Below are 25,822 nucleotides of genomic sequence, written 5' to 3' on the forward strand. Positions count from 1 at the left end.
GATGTGGCTCAGTGGTTGAGCCCTGGCTTCTCATGTATGAGGTCCTGGGTTCAATCCCTGGCCCTGGTACCTCAAAAAAAAAAGTGTGCCCCCTTGTCAGTATGTTTCTAAGTAGACTTTAAAACTGACCACAAATGTTGAAACAGTTTAATGCCCAGCATGTATACTTTACAGTCTACAGCGTTCTTTCACATGTGCTATCTACCTTCTTGGGAGCAGGGCATGGCAGATATTATTATTGTCTTCATCACGTAGATGAGAAAAGAGGTTCAGAGAGGGGGAGTGATTTTCTCAGATCATGCAGTTAGTAAGTGGTTGAGCTGGGGCCGAGTCTCTTCTTTCTGTAAATCTTTTTTTTTTTTTTAATTCCTTCCTTCATTGTTTATGCTTGCTTTCTGCACTCTGTGTCCATTCACTGTGTGCTCTTTGTGTCTGCTGGTCTTCTCTTTTAAGAGGCACTGGAAACTAAACCTGGGAACTCCCATGTGGGAGAGAGGCCCTCAATTGTTTGAGCCACCTCTGTTCCCTGCTTTGTTGTCTCTCTCATTGTGTTTCCTCTTTGTGTCTCCCTGTTGCATCATCTTGTTGTATCAGCTCACCGCGCCAGCCCATCACTCCAGCTTGCTGTCTTGCTTGTCTTCTCCAGGAGGCACTGGGAACCAAACCCAGGACCTCCCAAGTGGTAGGCTTGAGCCATATCCGCTTCCCTCTGCAAATGTCCTCACCTGTCTTCTGATGTTAAGCAGTGTGTTAAGCAGGTGCAGTAGTAGATTTGCCCTTCTTCCTGACTATTAGATCCATGGGGTAAATGCAGGATTCCTAGGAAATCCCTACTTAGGTAGTGGGTGGGTGATGACTGCTCATGGATGCTGACCTGCATGGACAGTCAGGAGCAATCAGCCCCTCTCCTGAGCTGTAGAGGACTGAAAAACAGCCATGACCAGGCTCTGCTGGAGAACTTTGCTGTCTTCTTAAGGCCTTCATGTAAGATGTTATTGTGCGGAAGGAAAAGATTTACTTTGTATTTAAAAGCTAGCCTATCAGAATCATTTGCAAAATAACATTCAATGAGGAATCATTTGGATGTGCTCCTAACTTAGTAAGAAAACCCTCAATTTTTATGTACTGTAGTTGTAATAAGTTCAGTGATAAGTTCAGTTAGCAAATTATCACAAGGTAGATAAGCAAAGCCAGACTTCTACGATAGCCAGGTGCACCATCTCTTCATGACTGGGATTTAGGAGCTAACTGACTTGTAAGATAACTCTTAATACAAACCTTTCCATTTTATAGGATAGCTCTTTGCCCTCTGAAAATAGACAGAAATACAAGACACAGAATAAGGATAGATTTAACTTAACTTTTTGGTAACTCTTGGTAAATATTAATATTTTCTAATCTTTCTCATCTCTCTAAATGAAGGTTAATGACCAGCTTGATGTCTTGCTTCTTTAAGTCACTTGTGTTAAAAACTTTTTTTAAAATTCCAAACTTTCTTATTAATTGCTTGAAACTCATAGCTTTTGGTTTTAGCTGTAAATTTTTTTTTAAAGATTTATTTATTCCCTTCCCCCATTGTTTGAGGTAGCTGTCTGCTCTCTCTTTCCATTTGCTGTGTGCTTTTTTGTGGCTGCTAATATTCTCTTTAGGAGGCTCCAGAACGAAACCCAGGACATCACATGGTTTGTTGTGTCTCTTCACTGTCATTCCTCTTTGCGTCTCTTTGTTGAGTCATCTTTCTGTGTCAGCTCATTGTGCCTGCCTGTTGCACCAGCTCACCTTCTCCTGGAGGCAACAGGAACCGAACCTAGGACTTCCCGTGTGGTAGGCGGGAGCTCATTCACTCAAGCCACATTCACTTCCCAGCTGTAACTTTTAATGAATACTATTTGGGTTTTGATAATTTAAAAATTCTCTTTTTCTTTGTTTTTCTTTTAGTTGGGATGAGACTCACTTTGGAAAAATGGGAAGTTACTATATCAACCGCACCTTTTTCTTTGATGTGCACCCTCCTTTGGGAAAGGTGAGCAGTGTGGGGAACAGCAGCTCTCTATAATCTGTGAGGATGGCTCCTAAGGGTTAGCACCAAGTCTCAGTTTTTTATTTAATTCTTGGGCTTGTAGAAAGAATTCCCTAACATTCTGTATCAGCTGCGTTTATGAAAAATCTTTCATATTTTGGGGGTCTTCTCTGTTCAGAAATGGAGAGGGTCCATCGACCGATAATTGGATAAACAAAATGTGATGTATCCAAATAATGGAATATTATTCAGCCATAGCACAGGTATCAAAAAACGTCTACACCTTCCACAGAAGCTTTTAACACCAACTATATTGGTATCAGAAACTTCAATCAGCAATTGCAAATGACTGCCAAGTCACTCAGTCAGTTCAGTTCTGCCTCCAATTACCCAGACTTAGGCCAGACCCCCAGGGTAAGTAAGGGCAGTATTCTATAAGATTGTCCTGCAGGCACCAGTCATAAGTTCAGGGGCATAGGCCACTCACACTTCTGACCAACTGGCTACAAATTTGGGGGTTCCCATCACTTCTTCAGGTTCTATAATTCTCTAGAACACCTCACAGAACTTACTGAAAGCACTGTACTTAAATGATTATAGATTTATCACAGTAAAAGAATAAAAATAAGAAGAAGCCAAAAATAGAGACAAATAGGGCAAGATCTGAGAGGGTCTCCATGTGGAGTCAGAATGTGCCACCCTCCCAGCATGATATCAGAGAAGCTTCAAGTGTTCCAAGTTTATATGGGGTCTCATACAGGCATTATTGATAGAATCAGTGCCTGTGGGGTTGTGCTCAATCTGCAGCCCCTCTCCCCTCCTAGAGATCTGGAAGACGGGCTGAAATGACATGGCTCTAAGCCCCAACCCCTAATCCTGTGGTTGGTCTTTTGGTGGGACCAGCCCCACCCTAAGACTGCAGGTGTGGTTAGCCCCTCTCTGTCTACTCATTAGCATATGGACCATCAGGTATGGTCTTGGGCATACCTGGAACAGCAAAAGATATTCCCATTACAGGATATTCCAGAGATTCAGAGGTTGCTTACCCCTGGAACTGTGGACAAAGACCGGCCAAGTTTTTCCTACTACTGCAACCATAAAGAAGTATAACATTTTGCAACATGAATGAACCTTAAAAACATTATGCTAAGAGAAATAAACCATATTCAAAAGGCTGCACATTATATGATTCCACCTATAGGAATTATCCAAAATAGGGAAATCCATAGACATAAAGTAGATTAGTAGCTGGAAGGGAGGAATGAGAAGCAACTGCCAGTGGGAGTGGGGTTTCTTTTAGGGGTGATGAAAATGGTCTAGAATTAGTGGTGTTATTGCATAACCTGGTGAATATACCAAAAACCATTGAATTGTACACTTTAAAATGGTGAAATTTATGGTATGTGAATTATATCTCAATTAAATAAAGAGAAAAGAAATGGAGGGAGGGAATGTATCACATAAAGCAGAAGTAACTTGGGGAGCTGATTGCCTACAGTGGAGCTACACTCCTTTTGCTCCTCCCTAGTCTCTGTGTACACATGGTTTGATTTTTCTCACGTGTTTTTCAGTTAGAAATTCCACCAATCAGAATTGATTTTACTCTTGTAAAAACAAACATCTCTGAGAAGGCCAGTGGATTAGCTCAGGCATTCACCCAGTCCTTTCTTCCTAACTAGAGACTGAGATTTTAGACACCAAGGGGACAAGGATTCACCTGGGATGGAGCACTTGGGGGGGGGGCGGTGAAGGTAGGAGCTAGGCATGTGTGGGAGAGCTATGACAGGTAGGCTTAGGGAAGCACAAGGGCCTAGGGTGGGAACCAGGAAGAAGGCCCTTGCAGATAGGAGGTATGGAGGGGGAGCTGGGACAGGTGGCCTAATGTAAAATTGTCTCTGAGCCCAGGAATGGAGTAGATGTTATGCCTCTTCCTGTCTCCTTTACAATGCAACAAAAATACAAATAAGAACAATGGAACATTTACTCTGTTCTCATCATTTGACATTCACTGTGTCATGCAATCCTTGGAACAGCCCTATGAAATGGGCACTGTTGTATCTCCATTTTAGAGATGTGGAAACTCTGGGCACAGAGAGGACAAGTAGTTTACTGTAGAGCACAAAGCTAGTCAGTGGCAGATTCAAGGTTCAGACTGGCTTAGAGCCTTCTTTTTTAACAATTAGCCTCACACTGTCTCATGAACTTGCCTTGTTTTAATACTCAGACTAGATCTGTTACAACCGTAGAACTAAGCAACAGAACATGTCAAACTACAGTGGGCTAGTCTGGGAACTCAGCCCAGTCTTTCAGCTGGGGGAGTGTCTGTACTTTTTTGGATTCCCCATTGCTCAACATAGTGTGAACCTGTGCAAAATACTGATTGATTTGTTTAATTTACCTAAGTCTTCCTTTCTTACATCTGGCCCCCTGAGTGAAGAGAGAAATGTGAAGCTTCTTCTAAGACTGTCCCCAGAGAGTGAGGTCTACCTGTGCCCATAATTTATCTCCTGATGGTCCTGTGCTCTACCTGGTAGAAAGAGTGATGAGCAAGTTGGAAACCTGTGAGAGAGCAAAGTAGCTTCCATAAATTCTGAGGCCAGGCCAGTCAAAGAATCAATATGCCCTTGAGGTGACATGGAAGAAGTGCCCTCTTCCTCTACTGGGCTTTTATCTGTGACTTCACACTGACCCCCAGCCCTGGGCACCTGAACATCAGTCAAGTAGGTATTATTATTTTTTAAATAAAAATGCCTGCGGACAGTGAAAACTGATCAGCACAGAAGGATTTAAAAGGTCTAAAACCTCCTTTCCCAGCATTTCTATTCTCCAGAGGTTAGCATGGTCACCTTTGGTAACAGTTTCTAATTTACCCTCTCAGAAATTATTTATGCATATATATGTGTTTGTTTTATATAAATACACATGAACACATACCCATGTGTATATACACACACAGTCCTTTTTAAAAACACAAATGGGATCACAATGAAATTGCTCAGTAACTTGTATTTTAAACGCGATATACCTTAACATCTTTGCATCAGCACATTTAGATGTACTTCATTCTTTTTAACAGCTATATGTGATTCCATTATACAGATGTGCCATAAATTATACTCCTCTTCAATTGGTGGGCATTTACGTTATTTTCAGTTTTTAGCCATTATAAAAATATTGTAGTTAATATCTTTGGACATGTATCCTTACAAGTTGTGCAGGTATATCTGACAGATTTCCAGCAGCTGAAATGAAAAAGTCAAAGGCTATGTACATTTAAAATTGTGTTAAGTATTGCCAAATTTTCCTACAAAAGTTTTGTAATAATATATACTCACACCCACAGTGTATGAGGGTGCTTATAACCTCAAACTGGTATGCTCATACTTTAAAAATTTTGCCAGTTTGAGAGTGAAAAATGATATATCGCTGTTTTCATTTGCATGTCTTTATGAGTTAGGTTGAACATTTTTTTGGATGTTTATTTGCCATTTGTATTTTGTTTTCTTTGAATTTGCTCATTTTTCTAGTGGAGTGCCTGTCTTTCTCATCGATTTGAATGAGTTTAGTTAGGAAATTAGCTCAGGGCTACTTGTAATCTTAAGGGAATTTAGAGGGAAGTGAAGTTGAGTAACTGCTAAGCATTTGGCATAAGTGTTTTACTTATAGCTCACCTCTAATCCTTACAACCCCCTGCTGGAAGGCTTTATTACCTGTGGGTCAGAGATATTAAGTATTGTTCAGGATCAGATAGCTGATATGTGGGGTGCTTCGATTCAGACCGTCTACCAGCTAGCCAAGCAGCCTTGTGGTTCATGATCAGCGCTAGGTGAGCCTGTCCTCCGAGTTCCCAGGTGGGCAGGGGCAGTTTGACTGTTACCCTTCATTTAGGTATTTGGATGGCCTTGTCTTTCCAATACCTTACATTACTTTATTACATTAAATTAAGTTGACTTGTGTATCTTAGGATTCCTTTTTTTTTTTTAAATATAAGATTTTGTAATACTTCTGGACCTTGCCATAGAGAGTGGCTCTAGAACTACTTAGAAAAAAAAGTAAGATGGCTGGTGGTCCAAATCCAAGTTCCCTCAGGCAGTGCTGTCAGGAGGGGCTTTTTCACACACAGCCAGTGTATTCTGTCCTTCTATACAGCTTGACTGGAGCCTGGGGGTCAGACTGAAGCAGCCTGGGGCTGTCACAGATTGTTGATATTTGCTGACAGATTTTATGCTACTTCTGATTACCTGTGTGGAAGAGAGAATTTTATGATGATGATGGCTAATGAAAACAAAGTGGAGAGGCTGATCCTTCGAAAGTTTTAAACAGTGTCAGTTTATAGTTGATTTGTTCTGGTTTGGGAATTGCCAAGATTGCCTTCTTTTGAAATATTAGAAGTATTTCATGGATTTCTAATATATTAGAATATAGAAATATAAAATATATTCTAATATTTCTATGCCTGTCTCTTCCAGTGTTTTGGTACTTTTTTCATTGGGGCTTTTCTTCTTTTTCCCCTCTGGAGAAATGCATGCGTCTTTGCATTCCTCTTTCTTCTTTTCTTCCCTTCTCTCTATTCCTGATGCGCAGCTCCTTGACCACTTTTTTCCCATCCCATTCTAACTTGGAACCTCTTTTTCCTTTCAATGGATCAATCTCCCAGGAATGGACCTGGTGAGGACCATGGGTTGGAGCCTGCATCAGCCTTTACCCATGTTCTCCCCTCAAAATTATCATATTTTAATTCACAACAAATGAAAGACAGCCAAACGAGGGAGCCCCTCATTGGCCCTGCCCTTCGAATTGGTTGTTTTTTTTTTTCCCTCTAAGTATTCAATTGATACTGTTTCCAAGAACTTGGCCATAGCACAAGAGAGGATTTGTTTCAAGCAATGAGCTCTGTAGACAAAAGATTCTTTGCTTTCCAGCAGCTGCAGGAGAAAATGTCCCATTGGCAACTCCTTTTATGGAATATTCTTAAGGGGAGCCAAAGTCTGTGGAAATAACTGGAGGGAAGTTCAGGGGACAAAAAAAATCTTCTCTCAAAAGTCTCTCATTTTTTGGTTTGTTCTTCTCTCCCCAGATGCTGATAGGTCTTGCTGGCTACCTGAGTGGATATGATGGTACATTTTTGTTCCAGAAGCCTGGGGACAAATATGAGCATCACAGATACATTGGAATGAGAGGAGTAAGACTCTCTGGCTTGATATAGACTGACTGAACCCTGGGGCCACACTCAGTCAGAAGTTTACTGTTAGAAGCCCTGAAGTGGTGGCAGGTGTAGGAAATGGGACTTTTTGGTGATGGGGTTAGATTGATGGGACCCACACCCTGTGGTGTAGAGGTTCAGAACTGGGGTTGGGCAGAGGAGAAGAGGAGGTCATAGATAATACAGACATTAAACAAATAGGAGCAAGCACATACTATCACCTGTTACTCTGCCACATAAGGCATGAGACCTCAGACTGGAGAGGAACCTGGGACCAGGCAGCAAGGAGTCTTCTGCAGCCACGATGCTGACCTCACACTGGCAAACTACACATTCTTCTCTGTGGCCACAGTACTGAAGTGTTGCCTTCTCTGAGGGCCCTTTCTTAAGAGTAAACCTCCCTTACATCTCTGCCACAGGTTCTTACTTTTTTCCCCATCAAGGCTTCAGGGAGTTTTCTAACTTTCTTTAAGGGAGACTGTGTGTCTGATTCCCGGCCTCCAGGCTTGATGGAGCATGGCAGGGCCCAAACTCCTAATTCTCTGGGAGCCCATTCCTGTAGATAAATGAAACCTGCAGAAACTGATCTCTGCAGAAGATGAAACTCTCAAGCAGTTTACATTCGCAAAGCGCCGCGCCTTTCCTTAACAATGTCCAGGGGGAGTGGATGTATCTCAAGTGGTTGAATGCCTGCTTCCCATGTAAGAAATCTCAGGTTTGATACCCAGTACCTCCTTTAAAAAAAAAAAAGAAGTCAAAGCATTTTAGATAAATGATTTTGTGCTTATTTGGGCTAATCATTTGATGATTTACATAGTCATATCATGCCATATTAAATAGAGTATCCTGTAATCTCAAGTTCACGTTCTTAAATGATTCTTTGTCTTCCTAATTACTGTTGAACACCTCATAGCATACATAATTGGATATAGGCTGGACTCACTGTGGACTTGTTATGGATATCAAAAGGCCAAATATAAAGCCTCATTCACTTTCATAGTAGGGCACATTGTTTTCTGTTTAACAAGAAATGGCAGCCAAATGTGAGAATTTACCATTTCCCTGGCCTTGTCTATTTCTTTTCATGGGCAGTGTGGGGGTGGATGGAGAAAGGGCTGGTGATTAAAACAAAACAAAACAAACACAGATAACCTTCCAGATACTAAAGTGTCAAGCAATAGTTTTTCCAAGATCAAAATATTTCCAATAGGTTAAAGGGTAACTTTCTGATGTGACTGAAGAAGAGTGTCAAGAGAGAAACTGCAGAAATAAGATTAAATTCTCTGAAGTATTGAGACACCTTCAGAGAGATCTTTCTCAACTATACCCAGAGTTTTGTAATAGAAGCTAACCTTTATTGAATACTTTCTATGTGCTAATAAAGCTTTGTCACATTTAATCTTTGGAGTAAACCCAGTTAGGTAGGAACTATTTTTCACATTGAACACATGGGGAGACTGAGTTATAGAGATATGACTTTCGCAGGTCACTTCTAGCATAATGGGGTAGGCTGACCCCAGAGTCTCCCACTTAAAACCACTTGCTGTCCTGCCCACATCTTCTGGCATTATACATTGACAATGCCTGTTGAACTTTATTGATTTTATGTCAGTGCACAAGTGGAAAAATATATGCTGCCCGATTTACCTCTTCACTGCTCTGCCCCCTCTTTGTTATTTTATTCCAGGTGATTTTAAGTAGCCAAAGTTATACCTTCATCAGGGTCCTCTAGCTTAAGCATTACTTTGTACCAAATCAAGTATTATTCTGATGGTTTCTCTTTTCCTCCTCCAGTTCTGTGCATTCCTGGGTTCCTGGCTGATCCCCTTTGCCTACCTCACTGTATGGGAGCTGTCCAAGTCCTTCCCAGCAGCCCTGGTTACTGCTGCCCTCCTCATCTTTGGTAAGTTCTTCTACCATGTTTCCTAGGAAACTGACTGCCGTACTCTAAATGTCCCTGGAAATCAGTGTACTCGAAAGTCTATCTATGAAAAAAAATTCTGTCTGTGGAATCAGTTCTTAACTTTAGAATCAGGTAAAATATACTACAGATCTCATTTTGTTCACTGATATTACTTTCATATATAAATACTTGTGTACAGCAAGTCTTCATATTATTAGTGGGGAGATTTGGCCTGGGTAATCCCAAAGAATAATCTCCAAATTATCCACATTTGAGTTTAGAATGTATAATAAGATCTATTTATGCATGTGTGTGTGTGTGTATTTGAAGGTTTACAATTCTTATTCTGCCTCTCTTAGGCTAATGTTAAGATCAGTTTGTATCCCCTAAACTAATTAACTAAACGCAAGGGCAAATGCCCCCAAAGTAGCTGGGTGGCAGGGGATAGCAAAATGGGAACTTAAATATTTGTTGTGGATAATCCTTACATGAATAAATGAGAGTTGATGATAGAAGTTAATCCTGTTGTTGACTTTGTTCTTATGAAAGTGCATTCATGACCTCAAGGAGCTTAACAATTAAAGTTCAGACCAATTTAGTGGGTATTTTAGCGGTGGTTTTGTTTTGACAGAAATGTTTCAAGACTATAGGGCCTCCCTGTAGAGGACTGGTGGGTTTTTCCTTGTATCTTTCCCACTTCAGTTATTCATTTATTCATTTTAAATTCAACAGTTATTTATTGAGCACCTATTCTGTGCCAGGGCACTTCCCTTGGCCTCAGAGAGCACACTGATGAGATACTCTATCATGGAGCTTACCTGCTAGTGAAGCAGAAAATGAATAAGCAAGAAAATTAATAAGTCTATAATGTAATGTCTTACACAATAAGTGCAATGTCAAAAATAAAGCAGGGTAAGGGGTAGAGCCATGTGGAGTGATACTGCTTGAGGAAGGTGGTCAGTGAAGATCCCCCTGAGGAAGTGGCCTTGAGCAGAGATCTGAGTGAGGCAAAGGATCAAGCCATCCAGAGATCTAGGGGAAGAGTGTTCTAGGCAGAGGGACAGCAAGTTTAGTGGCCCTGGTATAGGGCAGTGCTCAGTGAATTCAAGGAACAGCAAGAAGGCTGGTGTGGCTAAGGTGGAGTGAGGCAGGCAGGGGAAACTGGGTGATGAGATTAGATACATAGGCAAGGGAAAGACCATGCAGGCATTGCAGATGCCATGAGAAGTTTGTTACTCTGAGTGAGATGGGAAGACATTGGAGGGTTCTAGCAGGGCTCTGATGTAAGGAGGTTTAAGCTGAAAAAAAAAAAAAATCACTCTGACAGCAATGTGGAGACTAAGCCACCAACAGACACTTCATGTAAAATGGTAAGACTCTATCAGGATAGGTAGTTTGGGGCTACATCAGCAGGGTTGCAGAACTCCCTTTTTGATAGTGGAAATGAGGAGGAGCCCATCTCAGGACTGCTCTGAGTGTATAATGTGGTCCTCTCCAGCTCCTCTCAAGGACTTGGAGCTGGTGTGAAACACTGTTTCTCATCACTGGGCTTTGGTGTACCTTAAAGCTGTGACCTTTTGCCCCTAGTGACTCAGTAGCCTATCTAGTCTTCATGGCCCAAAGGCTCACATGCAATTAAGCACAAGGGAAACTGTTTCCTATAGCTGGGTGTTTGGTTTTCAGGGGACTCCATCTCTGACTCTGCTTTTTAACATGTGAGGCCATGTTTTTCAGACACAGGATGCCTTACCCTGTCCCAGTACATTCTCCTTGATCCCATCCTGATGTTCTTCATCATGGCAGCCATGCTGAGCATGGTCAAGTACAACTCCTGTGCGGACAGGTCAGAAATACTATCTTGGGAGGGGAGGGTCAGAAGCTGTGACAGCTCCAGAATTTCTGTCATGGCCAGGGCCAGGGTGGGTGCTTAGAGGACTTTTTATAAAGATGAGTTTATAGGCAAGTATATGTTTGTTTGTTTTATCATAGATTTTCCATTTTAAATCATAAAAATAACAAAAGTTTTTTATAAATGTTGTTGTTTTACATAAGACAGAAAATATAATTTATCTTTTTAAAAGAATATTTTTTAAATGGGGAATAGATTTGGGGAGGGGTTTATGAATATTATAGAGGGGTCTGAATGCCCTCCCCACATTTCACCACCCCTCAGCACTGCTGCTGGGTAAGAGATGCCAAGACAACTTTATTTTTCACATTCTTTTCCTAGAGGGGAAGGTACCAGGGTGGATACCGCCTGGGAGCTAGTTGTCTCCTTGCCCTCAGTGGTTGCATCCAGTCCTAACGTAGTGATGGGGATAATGTAGATGAAGTCTGGCTTGGAAGGGCCATACCTGTCAGCAGGATCCCTCTAAGGCTGTCAGGAGGGCTTGGTCTTCTTCCAGAATAGTTTTTTCCATATCATTCTAGAGTTCATAGAGCACGCCTTCCTTGCAACCATTTTACACAGTGCCCCAAGGTTAGAACCCTCATGTAGAGGGCACAGCACAGCTCTCTGAATCAGGAAGCCTCTGCCCTTCCCCACTGCTGCTCTTGCCTTTCAGTTCCAGCTGCCAAACTCAACTGTGTCTTATTGGTTTTCAGGCCCTTCTCTGCCCCCTGGTGGTTCTGGCTCAGCCTGACTGGTATTAGTCTTGCTGCTGCTATAGGGGTCAAGTTTGTTGGCCTCTTTATCATCTTGCAAGTGGGGTTGAACACCATTTCAGAACTTTGGCACCTGTTTGGAGACCTCAGTCTTTCATTGGTGAGAATCCAAGTGCTTTCAGAAAAGTCTTTGCTCCTTGGAATTGCTCAGCGGGAGCCAGGGGCTTTTCTTTGCCCCTGCTGCAGGTGGTGGAGCGGTTGTGTTCTCGGCCAGAGGCTGGCTGGGTCCAGCCGCCCTCTGTGAGGAAGCACAGCATTGAGTGGGCCATGCTGAGAAGCTGGAGAGGTATAAAGGGATTCCAAGGATGAGCTGACATCCTTGGAATTCTCTTCTGGCTTTTGTTTCTGTGATGTCTTTTAAATGGTCTAGAACTAGCCAGCTGGACAGAATCCCCTGGCTGGCTAGTTCTAGACACCGACCGCATGGAATCATATGTAAAATGGGTGAAAGGACTTACTCGCCTCCCGGTTTCCCTTTCCTGACCCAGGGTCTCTGTATCTGGAGGCCGGTAAGCGCCTTTAAAATTTGTTACCAGTAATTATCTATTCAGGGCCGATTCTGGGCCAGGCACTAGGCGAAGTGCCTTATCTTCAGTATCTCATTTACTTCCCATAACAACCCAATGAGGTAGGTCGTTATTACCCTCATTTTACAATGAGAAAACTGGAGCCTAAAGAGATAATAACTTTCCCAAGGTCATACAGATAATAAGAGGTAGCCTTAAGATCTAAACCTAAGTTAGGCTGACTCTAGGCCTGAACTATTTTACTAAATGCTTCTCTGTCACCATTAAACTAAACTCAACAAATTTGATTATTAATGCAGAATTCTATAGAGAACATCTGTTAAATGTGAGACACTGGGATTACATAGATGAATAAGATATGATTTCTGCCTTTAGAGAAAGTGGAGAGAGAGAAATAAGTAAACAGGCATTTGAAGTCCAGCTGATAAATGCTTTGAAAGCATAGAGGAGGGACACTTGCCTAGTTGTGGCAACCCAGGAAGGCTTCTAGGAGGAAGGTGCAGTCTGACTTAAGATAAGGCCATGTGATAGGTGGGGCTGGTACAGTATAGGAAGCATCAGGGAAAGTGCAGAGTTAGGGTGATTGGAATGTTAAGGGGACTGGTGAGCAATGATGCTGCAGATGCAAGTGGCACATTGGGGTCCCTGGTGCAGGTCCTGGAGAGGCAGCAGTAGGCTAGCCCATTGTGATAGGGTGTTGCCAAAGAACTTAGGGTTTCCATTTATTCTTCTTTCTGCTGGCCATTACTTTAAAATTTTTTTTATCATTATCTTGTATACATAAAAATATATATATAATGCACACATAGAGGATAAGGACTAATAAAGCCCCATATACCCTCCGCTGTGTGCTGGTTTCTGTTTGCAGGTGACTGTGGGGAAACACCTGACTGCTCGTGTTCTATGCCTCATAGCGCTGCCCCTGGCACTCTACACAGCCACATTTGCTGTTCACTTCATGGTGCTGAATAAAAGGTACAGCCAGCCTTTCCCACTGCTCACCTTGGCTCTAAGCCCACAGATGGACTCTTTGATTTCCTGGGGGTTGCAAGGTGTTTTTCTTATTTCTTTCTTCCTGTTTTCTATCCTCTGGATAGCTCACAGGCTCAGAAAGGCCAGCATACTGACCTGAAGGAAGATAATTTCCTAGTAGCCAAACTTCCCTTTATCCCTCGGCAAAGTCCCTTGCTTAGCAGGACTGGGCACCCATAATCATGTGCTATAGGTGTGATGATGATAGTAATAGTAACGGCAGCAGTCGCAGCTCCCATTGAACAAGTATCTCCCAAGTGTCAGGAGCTATGGTCAACATTGTGTGTACATTATCTCATTTAATCATAATCATTTGTGAGTTGTTTTAATTTTTAAAAATTCCCAATGTATAAACCAGGAACTGAAGCTTAATAAATAAGGTTAGCTGTCTTGCCAAAAGTCACCCAGCTAGCAGGTGACTGAATTAAGATTTGCTTTTTTTTTTTCTTTTATTGTTTTTCTTTTTTTCCTTTGAGTTAGGATTTGGATCTTAGTTTCTCTGACTCTGTCACCCATGTCTGTCCCGCTATACCACACTGCCACTCTGACTACTTCTTTAAACTGACTAAGCAGAATTATTCCCAGGGCTCCTAGGAAATTGCAGTTTTCATTCCATTAACTTGGCTCTCTTCCACACTTCCTTTTTCCACAGTGGTCCTGGTGATGGATTCTTCAGTTCTGCCTTCCAGGCCCGGCTTTCAGGGAACAACCTTCACAATGCTTCTTTCCCTGAACGTGAGTGTCCCTGGGCCTTTACAAAGGTGGAAGGGCAGAAGGAATCCTGGGAATTGTATTAGAAAGGACAAATATGATAGCTTAAGTTATTTTAGCCTGTAAATGACAGAGTGGGAGGAAGATCCAGTTAGGTCTGGTAAGGATCATTCAAGAGAGGGCATCAGGACAAAGGAAGTGCAGAGGGATGCACCTGGAGCAGCAGGTTCTTTGCGCCTGAAGAATAACTTCTCCACTGCAGCTGTGGAAACAGCAAAGCCAGTTCTATGGGAAGGATGACTAGAGAGAGTCTGATTACAGAACAAGGCACTCCAGGTCCAGTGGCTGGTTTCCACCATGGCACTCTGTGACTCATATCCATTCCTGTATTCACAGACAGCAGTTAGCAAGTATTAGCTACATTGGAGGCTGTAGAAATAGAAGCCCTCCAAAGCATAGTCTGGTATAGAGGATCTCCGTATGACACAACCATGTGTACTAGGTCCATAAAGAGGGGACACAGCTATGGTGATTGAAGGGTGTGAGAGATCACTTCACCTGGGAGCTGGTGGGGGCCAGAGGTATATAGAGTAAGCTGCCTTGGAATCAGGACCTGGAAAAATGGGTAGATTGGAACATGTGGAAAGGAAAGAGAGAACATACACGGCAGATGGAACAGCATGATCAAAATTGAGGATGGGGCAAAACTCAAATCCCAGGTTATATACAGAAAAGTACTGGAAGATAAGGTTGAAAAGGTTTGGCCCAGATTATGAGGGTTTGAAACATCTGGATGAGATGTTTGACTTCATTAAACAGTGAGGTTTTTGAGCAGAGAGTATGCTAGGAAAGCTGTTTAGCAGGGAGTTGACTCTGGTGGTAGAGTACAGATGGCTCTGGAGGGAACAGAATTGGAGGCAGAGGCATCCTTTGGGAAGCTACTGCAGGTACTTGAGCTGGGCATGGTGACAACCAGCAGGTGTAAGGCAACTGAGCATACACAAGAGAAACAACATTAAAGGAGAGGAAGAGAGATGTCACTGAGGATTTGAGCTTAGGAATTGTTTCCTTGAGACAAAAACTATGTCTTACTCAATTTAGTCTCTCCATGTCTTGTACAGTATTTAGAACTCCTAACCTGGATAGAAACAGGAAAGGCAGGAGGAAAAAAGCTGGTTTGAAAGGGAATAGGAAAGGCAGCTATTGAAATGTTCCACATTAAGAGGTCATCTTTGTGATGCTTGGAGAAATCCATGCAGTGGAGCCAGTGGGCTTGAGGCTGATGTTTTCAAACGAGGAATCTGCTAAATAAAGGGATAATTGATGATGTGGCAGTGGCTATGATCTCTAAGGGGACCAGGGCTGAGGTCAGATCTTTAGGAAATGTGGAGGAAGAGGGACTTGGGAAGGAGGCTTTGGAGGGGTAGTCCATGAAGCTGTATAGGACCAGAGAAGGGAGAACAGAGAGTTTTAAGAAGCAAGGGTGGTCAACAGTATCCAGGACTGCAGATGTTGACTCATAGGAGAAGATAGGAAAGTGGAGCTTTGAGATTTAGCAAATTCCTACTTGTTATTTAAAAGGCCCAGCTCAGCTATGATCTATCCCATCAAGTCATTCTGATACCCTGGGATGAAATCATCCTACCCTGCTCTGGGCTCCCATCATGTCACCCATTGTCACACCTCTGCTGCAGTACTTGCTTATTGTCTTGTATGCATCAGTATGTGAAACCATCTTCCCTTAGATAGAGCTGTTCGAGGCCTCCTCCACCTTTGGATCCACCGTGTGATTGAGATACCCTACTGATTGAATGAATGAACAAAGGAGGACAGGAGTGGGCCATCACCGGTGGAATGAGAGACCTGTTTCCTAGAGCAGAGAATGGGCGGTGGGGAGAAGGGGGAAGGAAGGGTATAGGGGACTGAGAAGAGGGACAGTAATAAGAAAAAGAGGCTTCTCAATAACCCAGGGCCTTTAGGAGGAGGGATGCTCCTGGGGAAGCCATTTACTTTGTGTGGTTTTTTCCTTCATTTTAAAAATTTAGAGTTAAGAAAAAAAAATACAATAAAAAATCCCAACACTATTGAACAGTTACTTTCATATGGTACTAGATTCAATAGGCACAAAAGGATAGTGAAAAGTGTGCATAACAGTCTATCATAATGATGTGTCTTGGAGATCATAATGGTGTGTCTTGGAGAAGATGGCCGATGAAAAAATTCCTTAATTCCATGGAATGGATGTACAGACCTTGACTAAAGGACAAGTTGTTTCAAACAGTTCTTCGCTAATAATGTTAACATTCAGCTTCTTCTGAAGTCCTCTGGAGGTAGGGGAGGGGAAGGCACAAGTGAGACCCTGTCGGAACTTCCTCTTGCACTACTGGGGTGAGAAGACAACTGTTTGTCCTCCTTTAGGCAGGGCTGGACCCAGTGAAGAGTCTGTTAGAGGGTTAGTGAGTCCTGTGGCTTCAGAGACCTCCCCAACTGGGGCGGTCTCTAGCCCCATGCCAGCTTACCCCTTCCACTGCCCTCCTTCCTCTCAGACCTGGCCTACGGCTCTGTGATCACAGTGAAGAATCTCCGGATGGCCAGCGGCTATCTCCATTCCCACAGGCACCTCTACCCCGAGGGCATTGGTGCCCGCCAGCAGCAGGTCAGTGAGCCTACGCACACTTGCTTTGGAGCAATATTAAACTGATTGCCATGATGAATGCTTCATCTCTATCTGGCCCCTGATCCTTCGCTCACATTGTTTCCCCTGCATGGAGCATTCTTCCTCTTCCTGCTCCCTTCTCCTTCCCTCTGGCTAATTCCAGCTTCTTTAGGCTTCAGCTGAGTCGTTCCTCTCTGACCACCATAGTCACTCCCCTACCTGGTACTGGGTTAGGGGTCCCTTTTATGAGAGGCTTATGAGGCACCCTCTGCATGCCTATGTGGTAACCCTTTCCACATTGAATTGTGAACCTGTCTCTTTACTACTTGACTGTCAGTTCCAGAAAGGCTCAATTGCCCAACACAGTGCCTGGCACACAGTGGATGGTCAGTAAAGTGGAGTCGTTCTCAGTACAAACCTAAAATCCAGACTTTATTATCTGGGTTTGAATTGTGGTTCTACATGAGTATGATGGTCAAGTTTCTTAACCTTTCTCTGCTTCAATTTCCTCATCTTTAATTTGGGGAAAATAAATACTACCTCTCTCTATCACAGGGTTATTGTGAGGATCACATGAGATGTGTCAAGTATACAAATATTATCTGAATGAGTGAATGGCACTGTGTCCATGTGAAGGAGTGTTAGAAGTGACTGTGGTCGAGGGTGCCTGAGAAGGAGAAGCAGGATGTTGGAGAGGTTGGTGGAATTGGATTATGGAGAGGCCTTACTTGATACATAGATTTGACTTTGTTTGGTAGACATTGGGGAGCCAATGAAAATTATTAAGTAATAACAAGATGTGATTAGTTCTCTGTTTTAGAAAGATAACTCCAACAGAAGCATGGGGATGGGTTGAATGAAGGGCAGAATGGAGGCAAGAATCAGTTAGGTTGTTGTCATAATCATGACAAAAGGGAAACGGACTTTGGCCCAGTGGTTAGGGCGTCTGTCTACCATATGGGAGGTCCGCGGTTCAAACCCCAGGCCTCCTTGACCCGTGTGGAGCTGCCCATGCGCAGTGCTGATGTGCGCAAGGAGTGCCGTGCCACGCAAGGGTGTCCCCTGCGTGGGGGAGCCCCACGCGCAAGGAGTGTGCCCGTGAGGAAAGCCGCCCAGTGTGAAAAGAAAGAGCAGCCTGCCAAGGAATGGCGCCGCCCGCACTTCCCGTGCCGCTGACGACAACAGAAGCGGACAAAGAAACAAGACGCAGCAAATAGACACCAAGAACAGACAACCAGGGGAGGGGGGGAAATTAAATAAATAAATAAATCTTAAAAAAAAAAATAATAATCATGACAAAAGATGGAGGAGACCTGAACAAAGACAAAGACCATGGGGCTAGAGGTGGCAGTCGATTCAGGGAACACTTCCCGGTTTGAATGTCAGAACCTAGTAACTTGGTCAAGGATGACCTATGTTCTGGCCTGCCATTTGTATGTCATGGTAATATGCCATAATGCTCTTTCATTGGAAATTGAGGAGGAAGAATGGCTTTGGAGATGGGACGGAAGAGTTTTTCTTTGTGTATTTTAGGTCTAAGGCTCATCTCAGGAGAGAATAGAGTGTAGCGTACGGTGTTTTTGTTTTGTTTTGTTTGTTTTTTTTAATTTGTTATGTTGTCTTTTGTCTATTTTTTTATTTATTTTATTTTATTTTTTAATTATCTTTTTTTAAGTTAATAGATCACATAAGACGTTACATTAAAAAGCATAAGAAGTTCCAATATACCTCACTCCCCACTCCCCCACCCCCATCAATTTTTTTAATTGTATTTTTTTGAAGATACATAGATCACAAAAAATGTTACATTCAAAAAATATAAGAGGTTCCCATATACCCTCTATCCCCCCTCACCCCACTCCTCCCACATCAACAACCTCTTTCATCATTGTGGCACATTCGTTGCATTTGGTGAATATCTTTTGGAGCACTGCTGCACCACATGGATAATAGTTTACATTGTAGTTTACACTCTCCCCCAGTGCATTCAGTGGCTTATGGCAGGATATATAATGTCCAGCATCTGTCTCTGCAGTATCATTTAGGACAACTCCAAGTCCCAAAAATGTCCCATATCACATCTCTTCTTCCTTCTCCCTGCCCTCAGCAACTACCATGGCCACTTTCTCCACATCAGTGCTACAGTTTCTTCCATTACTAGTCACAGTATTTCCATAGTAGAATATCAGTAAGTCTACTCTAATCCATATTTTATTCCTCCATCCTGTGGACCCTGGGATGGTGATGTCCACTCCACCTCTGTATTGAGAGGGGGCTTAGATTCCACATGGGTGATGGATGCAATTCTCCTGCTTGCAGTTGTAGGCACTGTTGGTTCCCTGGTGTGGTGGTTGACCATCTTCACCTCCCTGTTAGCTGACCTGGGTAAGTCCAACGAACCAGAGGGTAGGAGTTCATATGGGTGTTAATGACACAGAGGGTTGGGTGGCATTGCCCAGAAAGAGTGTAGAGGAAGAAGGGTCAGTGAAGGAACCCTGGAGAACACCAGCATTTAAGACAATGTTTAAACACACTCAAAGTGGAGCCAGGAGAAGAGCTGAGAAGGAAAGAGAGGTCAGAGAGGTTGAAGACGAACTGGAGAAGAATGCGGGCAGACTTCTCCAGGAGGAGAAGTTCCACAGGGACAAATGATGTAAAGACTTAAGAGAAGGCAAGGATGGAAAAAAAGCCCTTGAACCTTGGCAGAATAGGAAGCCTGGTAGCTCTGACAAGGATAGTTTCAGTGGCATAGTAAGAGCAGTTGTCTCCGATGCAGTGACTTAAGTCAATAGGAGGTGAAGAAGTGGAGTCTCAAGGGTAGGCTGTTATTCAGGGAAGCATAGAAGTAAAGTTTCTCTTGCAAAATGACCAAAATCTTCACTTTGCAAAAAAGTTTTGGCTTCTCAAAATGTTTTATTTATTATTTTGTTTTTAGTTACTAGAAAGTTAACCCAGAATATTAGGTATTAGTATCAGTTTCTCATCCTTGATTCTCCACTAATCTCTAGCCCAGTCAATAACAGCCCTGGCTGCATTTTAGAAGCCTGTGGAGAGCTTTCAAAATTTCTGAAGCTTGGGCTCTACCCTAGAGCTTCTGATTTAATTGATCTTGGCTGGGGGCGATGCATTATGTGTATTTTTTTTTTTTAATAAGAAGAGCTGTAAATTAATAGAAAAATTATGCATAAAATACAGAGTTCTCATATACCACCTTCTAATTAATACCTTCAATTAGTGTGCTACATTTATTACAGTTCATGAAAGAACATTTTTATAATTGTACTATTAATTATAGTCCATCCTTTACAATAGGATTCACTGTTTGTTATACAGTCCTGTTTTTTCTTTTAATTTTTACTCTAGTAACATATATATAAATGAAAATTACCCCTTTTACCACATTAAATATATAATTCAATACTGTTAATTATGTTCACAGTATTATGCTACCATCATGCCATCAATTACAGAAACTTTACGATCAACCCAAATAGAAATTCTGTACAATGTAAACATTAAAACCCTGTTCTCTACCCCAACTCTGTTCCTCCTGGTAAGTTATATTCTAGATTCTGACTCTATGAGTTTGCTAATTCTAATTATTTCATATCAGTGAGATCATACAATATTTGTCCTTTTGTATCTGGCTTCATTGTACATTTCTGTTTTGGTTTTAAGCTCTCCAAATTATTCTAATACACAGCCAGGGCAGAAAAATCTCTTATCATTTTGTGATAATACCTTGCAACAGGTGTCATGTAGGAGATAATAGAGATACAGATGTGGTAACTAGGAACATCTGTCTGTCTTGTGCAAAGTGAGAGGAAGGCCAAATTCTGAAGGATTCTATTTTTTTTTTAACATACTTAAAAAAATTTTAAAGGTACTTAGATTACGTAAATGTTACATAAAAAATATAGGGGATTCCTATATGCGCCACTCCCTACACCTGCCACACTTTCCCACAATAACAGCATCCTTCGTTAGTGTGGTACGTTTGTTACAATTGATGAACACATATTGGAGAATTGCCACTAAGCATGGATTATAGTTTACATTATAGTATGCCCTCTCTCCTGCACAATTTTGTAAGTTATGACAAGATATATATATTGGCCATGCCATTCAGGACAATTCCAGTGTCCCAAAAATGCTCCCATATTACACCTATTTTTCCCTCTCCCTCCTCTCAGAACCTCCAGTGGCCACTTCCTCTACATCAATGATAAAAGTTCTTCCATTGCTAGAATAACAATAAGTCTATAGTAGAATAACAGTAAGTCTACTCTAGTCCATCATTCATTCCCCAATCCTGTGGTTTCTGGAATGTTGATGCCCGCTTCACCTCTAATTGAGGGGGGCACTTAGATCCCATTGGGCAGATGGATAGGACTATCTTGCTTGCAGTAGCAGACTCTCTGTTCCTTGGGATGGTCATTGTCCATCATCATCTCCTTGTTAGTTGTTCTGGGTGAGTCCAATGAATTGGAGAACAGGTGTTGCAATTCTGTTGAGATTCAGGGCCCAACTGGCACATGGACAGCCCAAAGATTTAAGTCTCTTGGGCATATGCCTAACAACTCTAGTACTAACTATAGGTTCAAATGAAGAGCAGAAGAGCCATGTGTAGTGAAACCAGAACTGAGTCCGACTCTGTCATATTGGGGAGCATAACTTCCAAAGTAGGGACCACTGGCAGGGTGCCAAACTCCTGAACTGTCTGCCTTGCCTATAGAGTCTGGATGTCTCCAGAGCCCTCAGGAGCCCCACTATTAACTGTGGCAGTCAGTGATTCCCTGCTGAGACGTGCATAAATGTAACCTCTGGAATGACCTCCTGACTCACTTTGAAGTCTCTTAGCCATATAAACTGATTTGTCTTTACCTTTTCCCCGTTTCGGTCAAGGCTTTTTTCCAGTTGCATTGCTAGTTGGTTCTTGGTAATAATCTCTCTGTGCCAGGGAGGCTCATCTCTGGAAGCCATGTCCCACACTGGGGGGAAGGTAAGGCATTTATATGCTGAGTTTGGCTTAGAGGGAGGATGAAGGGCTCTAATAAGCTGGTCTTAGTATTATACTTTTCAGCTTATGTGTGGCAACCTGAAACTGTGATGGGATTGTAGAGAGCAGACTGGGTCAAGGGACAGAAGCATCTGGTATTGTCATTGGCTGAATCACTTAGCTTTTTTCAGCCTGTTTCCTCATCTGTAAAATTAGGGGTTGGACTTAAATAATCTATAGAAGCCCTCCATGTCTTGAAATTTAATGTCTTGTCAATGTCTCTAGGTCTCTATGTTCAAATATTTTTAAAGCTTAACATTTATAAAATAAAATAGGAAAATGTAGAAAAGTATAATAAAGAAAACAAAAACTACAATGTAATCCCAGAAGATCAGTGTTTATTCTCATATTTGATGTCTAGCATTCTGTTGTAATAAGATTCCTATGTTCCTAATAAAGCTTATGTTACTAAAAAACAAACAAACAAAAAGCTCCATTGAAAAAAACATATTTTTCAGTGGGAAAACAGGACCATGGAGCATACTCAAAATAATGAATTGGTTTTTCTTGTAGGATTTTTAAAAAAATTTTTTAATTTATATTTATATATACAAATAAACAAAATGTGTATATACAAATACATATATAATATAAATAAAATACCTATGTAATGTATTTTAAGTAGATTTAAAATGGTTAAAATTTATATGTAATCATCAAATTTGCCATTTTAACCATTTTTAAGTGTATAGTTCGGTAGCATTAATTACATTTATAATATTGTGTTACCATTACCACCATACATTACCAAAACTTTTTCATCACCCCAAACAGAAACATGTACCCATTAAGCAGTAACTCCTCATTCTCCCTCCCTCCAGCCCATGGTAACCTCTAATTTATTTTCTCTCTTTTTGAATTTACTTACTCTAGACAATTCATAAAAATTTAATCATACGATATTTGTCCTTTTGTGTCTGTTTCACCTAACATAACGTTTTCAGGGTTCATCCATGTTGTAGCATGTATCAGCAGTTCATTCCTTTTTTTTGCCGATTGATATTCCATTTTATGGATATACCACATTTTGTTTATCCATTCTTCTGTAGACAGACACTTGGATTATTTCCACCTTTTGGCTGTTTTGTGAATAATGCTGTCATGAACACTGACATGCAAGTATTTGTTTGAATCCCTGCTTCTAAGTCTATATTCCTGTAGGAATTTTAATAATGATGGTTTTTGTAAAAAGAAAACACACACACATACAGTGTGCACATGAATACCACAAACCTTAACATCTTTGAGCAAATCCAAGGTAGAGGGATTGTATTTAGCTTTTGTTCAAGAGGGTGGAGTTAATTTCTCTATCACTGCCAAAACTTTTACATTCTTAATACCATTCTCATTACCATTATCTCATATATTCTTAATACCATTATCACTCTTTTTCCTTTTCCTGAGAAATAAAGCAAAACTGCTTTTTCAAAGCAGCCACAGTACATGCAAAATAGTTTTTTCCCCCGAAATATTAATTCCAAATATCTTTACAAGTGTAACAGTGTGCTTTGTCCAATTGGAGTTATAAAAACTCAGTTTAAGAGAAATGCCTATAGAGCAGTCATTTCCAAATGTACTTGTCTACATCATTGGAAGAATTGTTTGTATATAGTCTCTATCCTGAGAGCATTGGAGTTAGCTGCCTTGGTTTGAATTCTGGCTGCCCAGCTCATAAGCTGTATGACCTTGGGTAAATACTTAATCTCAGTCACCTTACAAGTAAAATGAGGATAACCATAGTATCCACATCATAGAGTTGTAATAATGATTCAGTGAGGTAAGATTTGCCCAGTGCTTAGAACATTGTCTGACAATAAATGGTAGCCATTACCAGCAGCAGCATTTCATGAACCTTTTCCCATTTTGTTAAAAAATTTTAAAAACATTTTATGCGGTTGTATAATATTCTATCTCATGGATACACTATCATTTTAATTGGTTAGATCCTCTGTTATTGGACTTTTATACTGTGTGTGCTATATATACACACACACATATAGTTTCTTAAATATATATTTAAGTATATATGATTATATAATATATATTATTAAATACTTATATAAAATTTATATGTTACTTATTTACTTGTTTATTTGTTAAATGAATATGTAGAAAATGGTTATGAGCTTAAACTTAAGGCCTCTAGGGCAAGGTATTTTTAGAGCTGTTTAGTTTCATTTGGCCACATTATACAAAATATGATAGCATGAATTTTTCATTTAGAAAGTTTGAGGCATGGTCTTAATTACTTTTTTTTTTTGAAGTACTAAGGCCGGGGCCTAAACCCAGGACCTTGTGTGTGGGAAGCCGGCACTCAACCACTGAGACACCTCAGCTTCCCTAGTTGGTTTTTTGTTTGTTCTGCTTGTTGTTTATTTTTGTTTATCAACAGGCACCAGGATCTGAACCTGGGGCCTCCTATGTGGGAGGCAGGTGCTTAACTGCTCGAGCCACATTCACTCCCCTTAATTAATTTTAATTTAATTTATTTACTTGTTTTTAATTACTTTTTTCCTTTTCTTCTTCTACTCTCCCACCCCCACCCTGCTGGGGTTTTTTGCTATCTGTGTCCATTTGCTGTGTAATCTTCTGTCTCTGTTTCTCTTTTTGCCTTCTCGTCTTTCTCCTCTAGGTTTTGCTAGGATTTGATCCTGGGGACCTCTAATGTGGAGCGAGGTTCTCTGTCAATTGCGCCACCTCAGTTCCTGGTCTCTGCTGTGCTTCACCATGATTCTCCCCTTCATCTCTCTTTTGTTTCATCATCATCTTGTTGCGTGACTCACTTGCACGGGCACTAGCTCACCACGTGGGCACTCGCATGGGCACTTGGCTTGCCACACGGGCACTCGGCTTGCTGCGCGGGCACCCACATGGGCAGTCATCTCACCACTTGGGCACCTGGGTCACCGTGCAGGCACTCGGCTTGCCATGCGGGCACTTGCTCACCATGCATGCACGTTTTCTCTTTTTCTTTTTCACTAGGAGGCCCCAGAGATCAAACCTGGGTCCTCCCAGGTGGTAGAGGGCCCCTATCGCTTGAGCCACATCCGCTTCCCTTTAATTACTTTTAAAAGGGCACTGAATCTTTGGTCCCTGGTTCCTCCCTCTAGGAGCTGGAACTTTAAGGACAAGATGCAGCTATACAAAGAGACAAACCACAACACCTCTTGTGGGAAAAGACCTCAGAATGCAGAAGGAAGGAGGAGAGACTCTCGCTCACCAATGCTGCTTCTGGGCCCCATTTAGGGCTGGTGGCTGGGGATTCTGAAAGAGACTTAAGCACTGTTGGTTTGTTGTTGATTGTCCTGTGGCCACCGTCTGTGCTAATAGTGATGGTACTCTACCTCCCCCCACCCTCAGGTCACGACCTATTTGCACAAGGACTACAACAACCTGTGGATTATCAAGAAACATAATACAAACTCAGGTAATGTGTTAGGGAATGATGCTTCTTGTGTTATTACTTACTCTGAGTCCTTCTTAACATTTCTCCTGCCTTCAAATGGATGATACTGAGATGGGATTTCTGAGTATTCTTTAGCAACATCTTTACTAATCTAAATTATCCTTTCAATAATTATTATTTTTTATAATATCAATTTTATTGATACATATTAATAAACATAAAATTCATCCAGAGTGTACAATTAGTGGTATTTGCCATAATCACATACTTGTGCGTTCATCACTACAATCATTAGAGCATTTTCATTATTTCAATAATGATAATAAATACAGAAAAGGCAAGCAAACAAACAAGAAAATTCCTCACCTCTCAATCCCTCTCTGCCCACTGTACATAGCTGCTATTTCTGGCTTTTCTATCCAGAGTGTATAGTCAATGGCTTTTAGTATAATCACAATGTTGTACATTCATCATCTCAGAAATTTTAGAAAAATTTCATTACTCCAAAAAGAAAGACTCCACACCCTTTAGCATTACTTCCTCAGACTTACATAACCACTAATCTTCTTTCATCTTCATAAATTAATTTATATTTACATTTTATATAAATGGAATCATATAGTATGTAGTACTCTGTGTCA

At 41.5% G+C, this 25,822-nt stretch overlaps 1 protein-coding gene across 2 annotated transcripts in view; it reads left to right on the forward strand.

Moving 5' to 3' along the window:
- POMT2 (protein O-mannosyltransferase 2) overlaps positions 1–25,822 on the forward strand; it is a 51,159-nt gene that overhangs the window by 6,091 nt on the left and 19,246 nt on the right. Inside the window, exons 2-10 of one of the 2 annotated variants that reach the window (XM_058292973.1) lie at positions 1,939–2,023; positions 7,098–7,202; positions 9,018–9,126; positions 10,861–10,969; positions 11,731–11,890; positions 13,186–13,292; positions 14,002–14,084; positions 16,607–16,716; positions 25,136–25,202. In XM_058292973.1, coding sequence (XP_058148956.1) covers positions 1,939–2,023; positions 7,098–7,202; positions 9,018–9,126; positions 10,861–10,969; positions 11,731–11,890; positions 13,186–13,292; positions 14,002–14,084; positions 16,607–16,716; positions 25,136–25,202 — 935 coding nt within the window. The remainder of the gene's footprint in view (positions 1–1,938; positions 2,024–7,097; positions 7,203–9,017; positions 9,127–10,860; positions 10,970–11,730; positions 11,891–13,185; positions 13,293–14,001; positions 14,085–16,606; positions 16,717–25,135; positions 25,203–25,822) is intronic. The other variant, XM_058292974.2, reaches the window with a different exon arrangement.

The sequence above is a fragment of the Dasypus novemcinctus genome, chromosome 3, assembly GCF_030445035.2.
Source record: "Dasypus novemcinctus isolate mDasNov1 chromosome 3, mDasNov1.1.hap2, whole genome shotgun sequence".
Classification (NCBI taxonomy): Eukaryota; Metazoa; Chordata; class Mammalia; order Cingulata; family Dasypodidae; genus Dasypus; species Dasypus novemcinctus.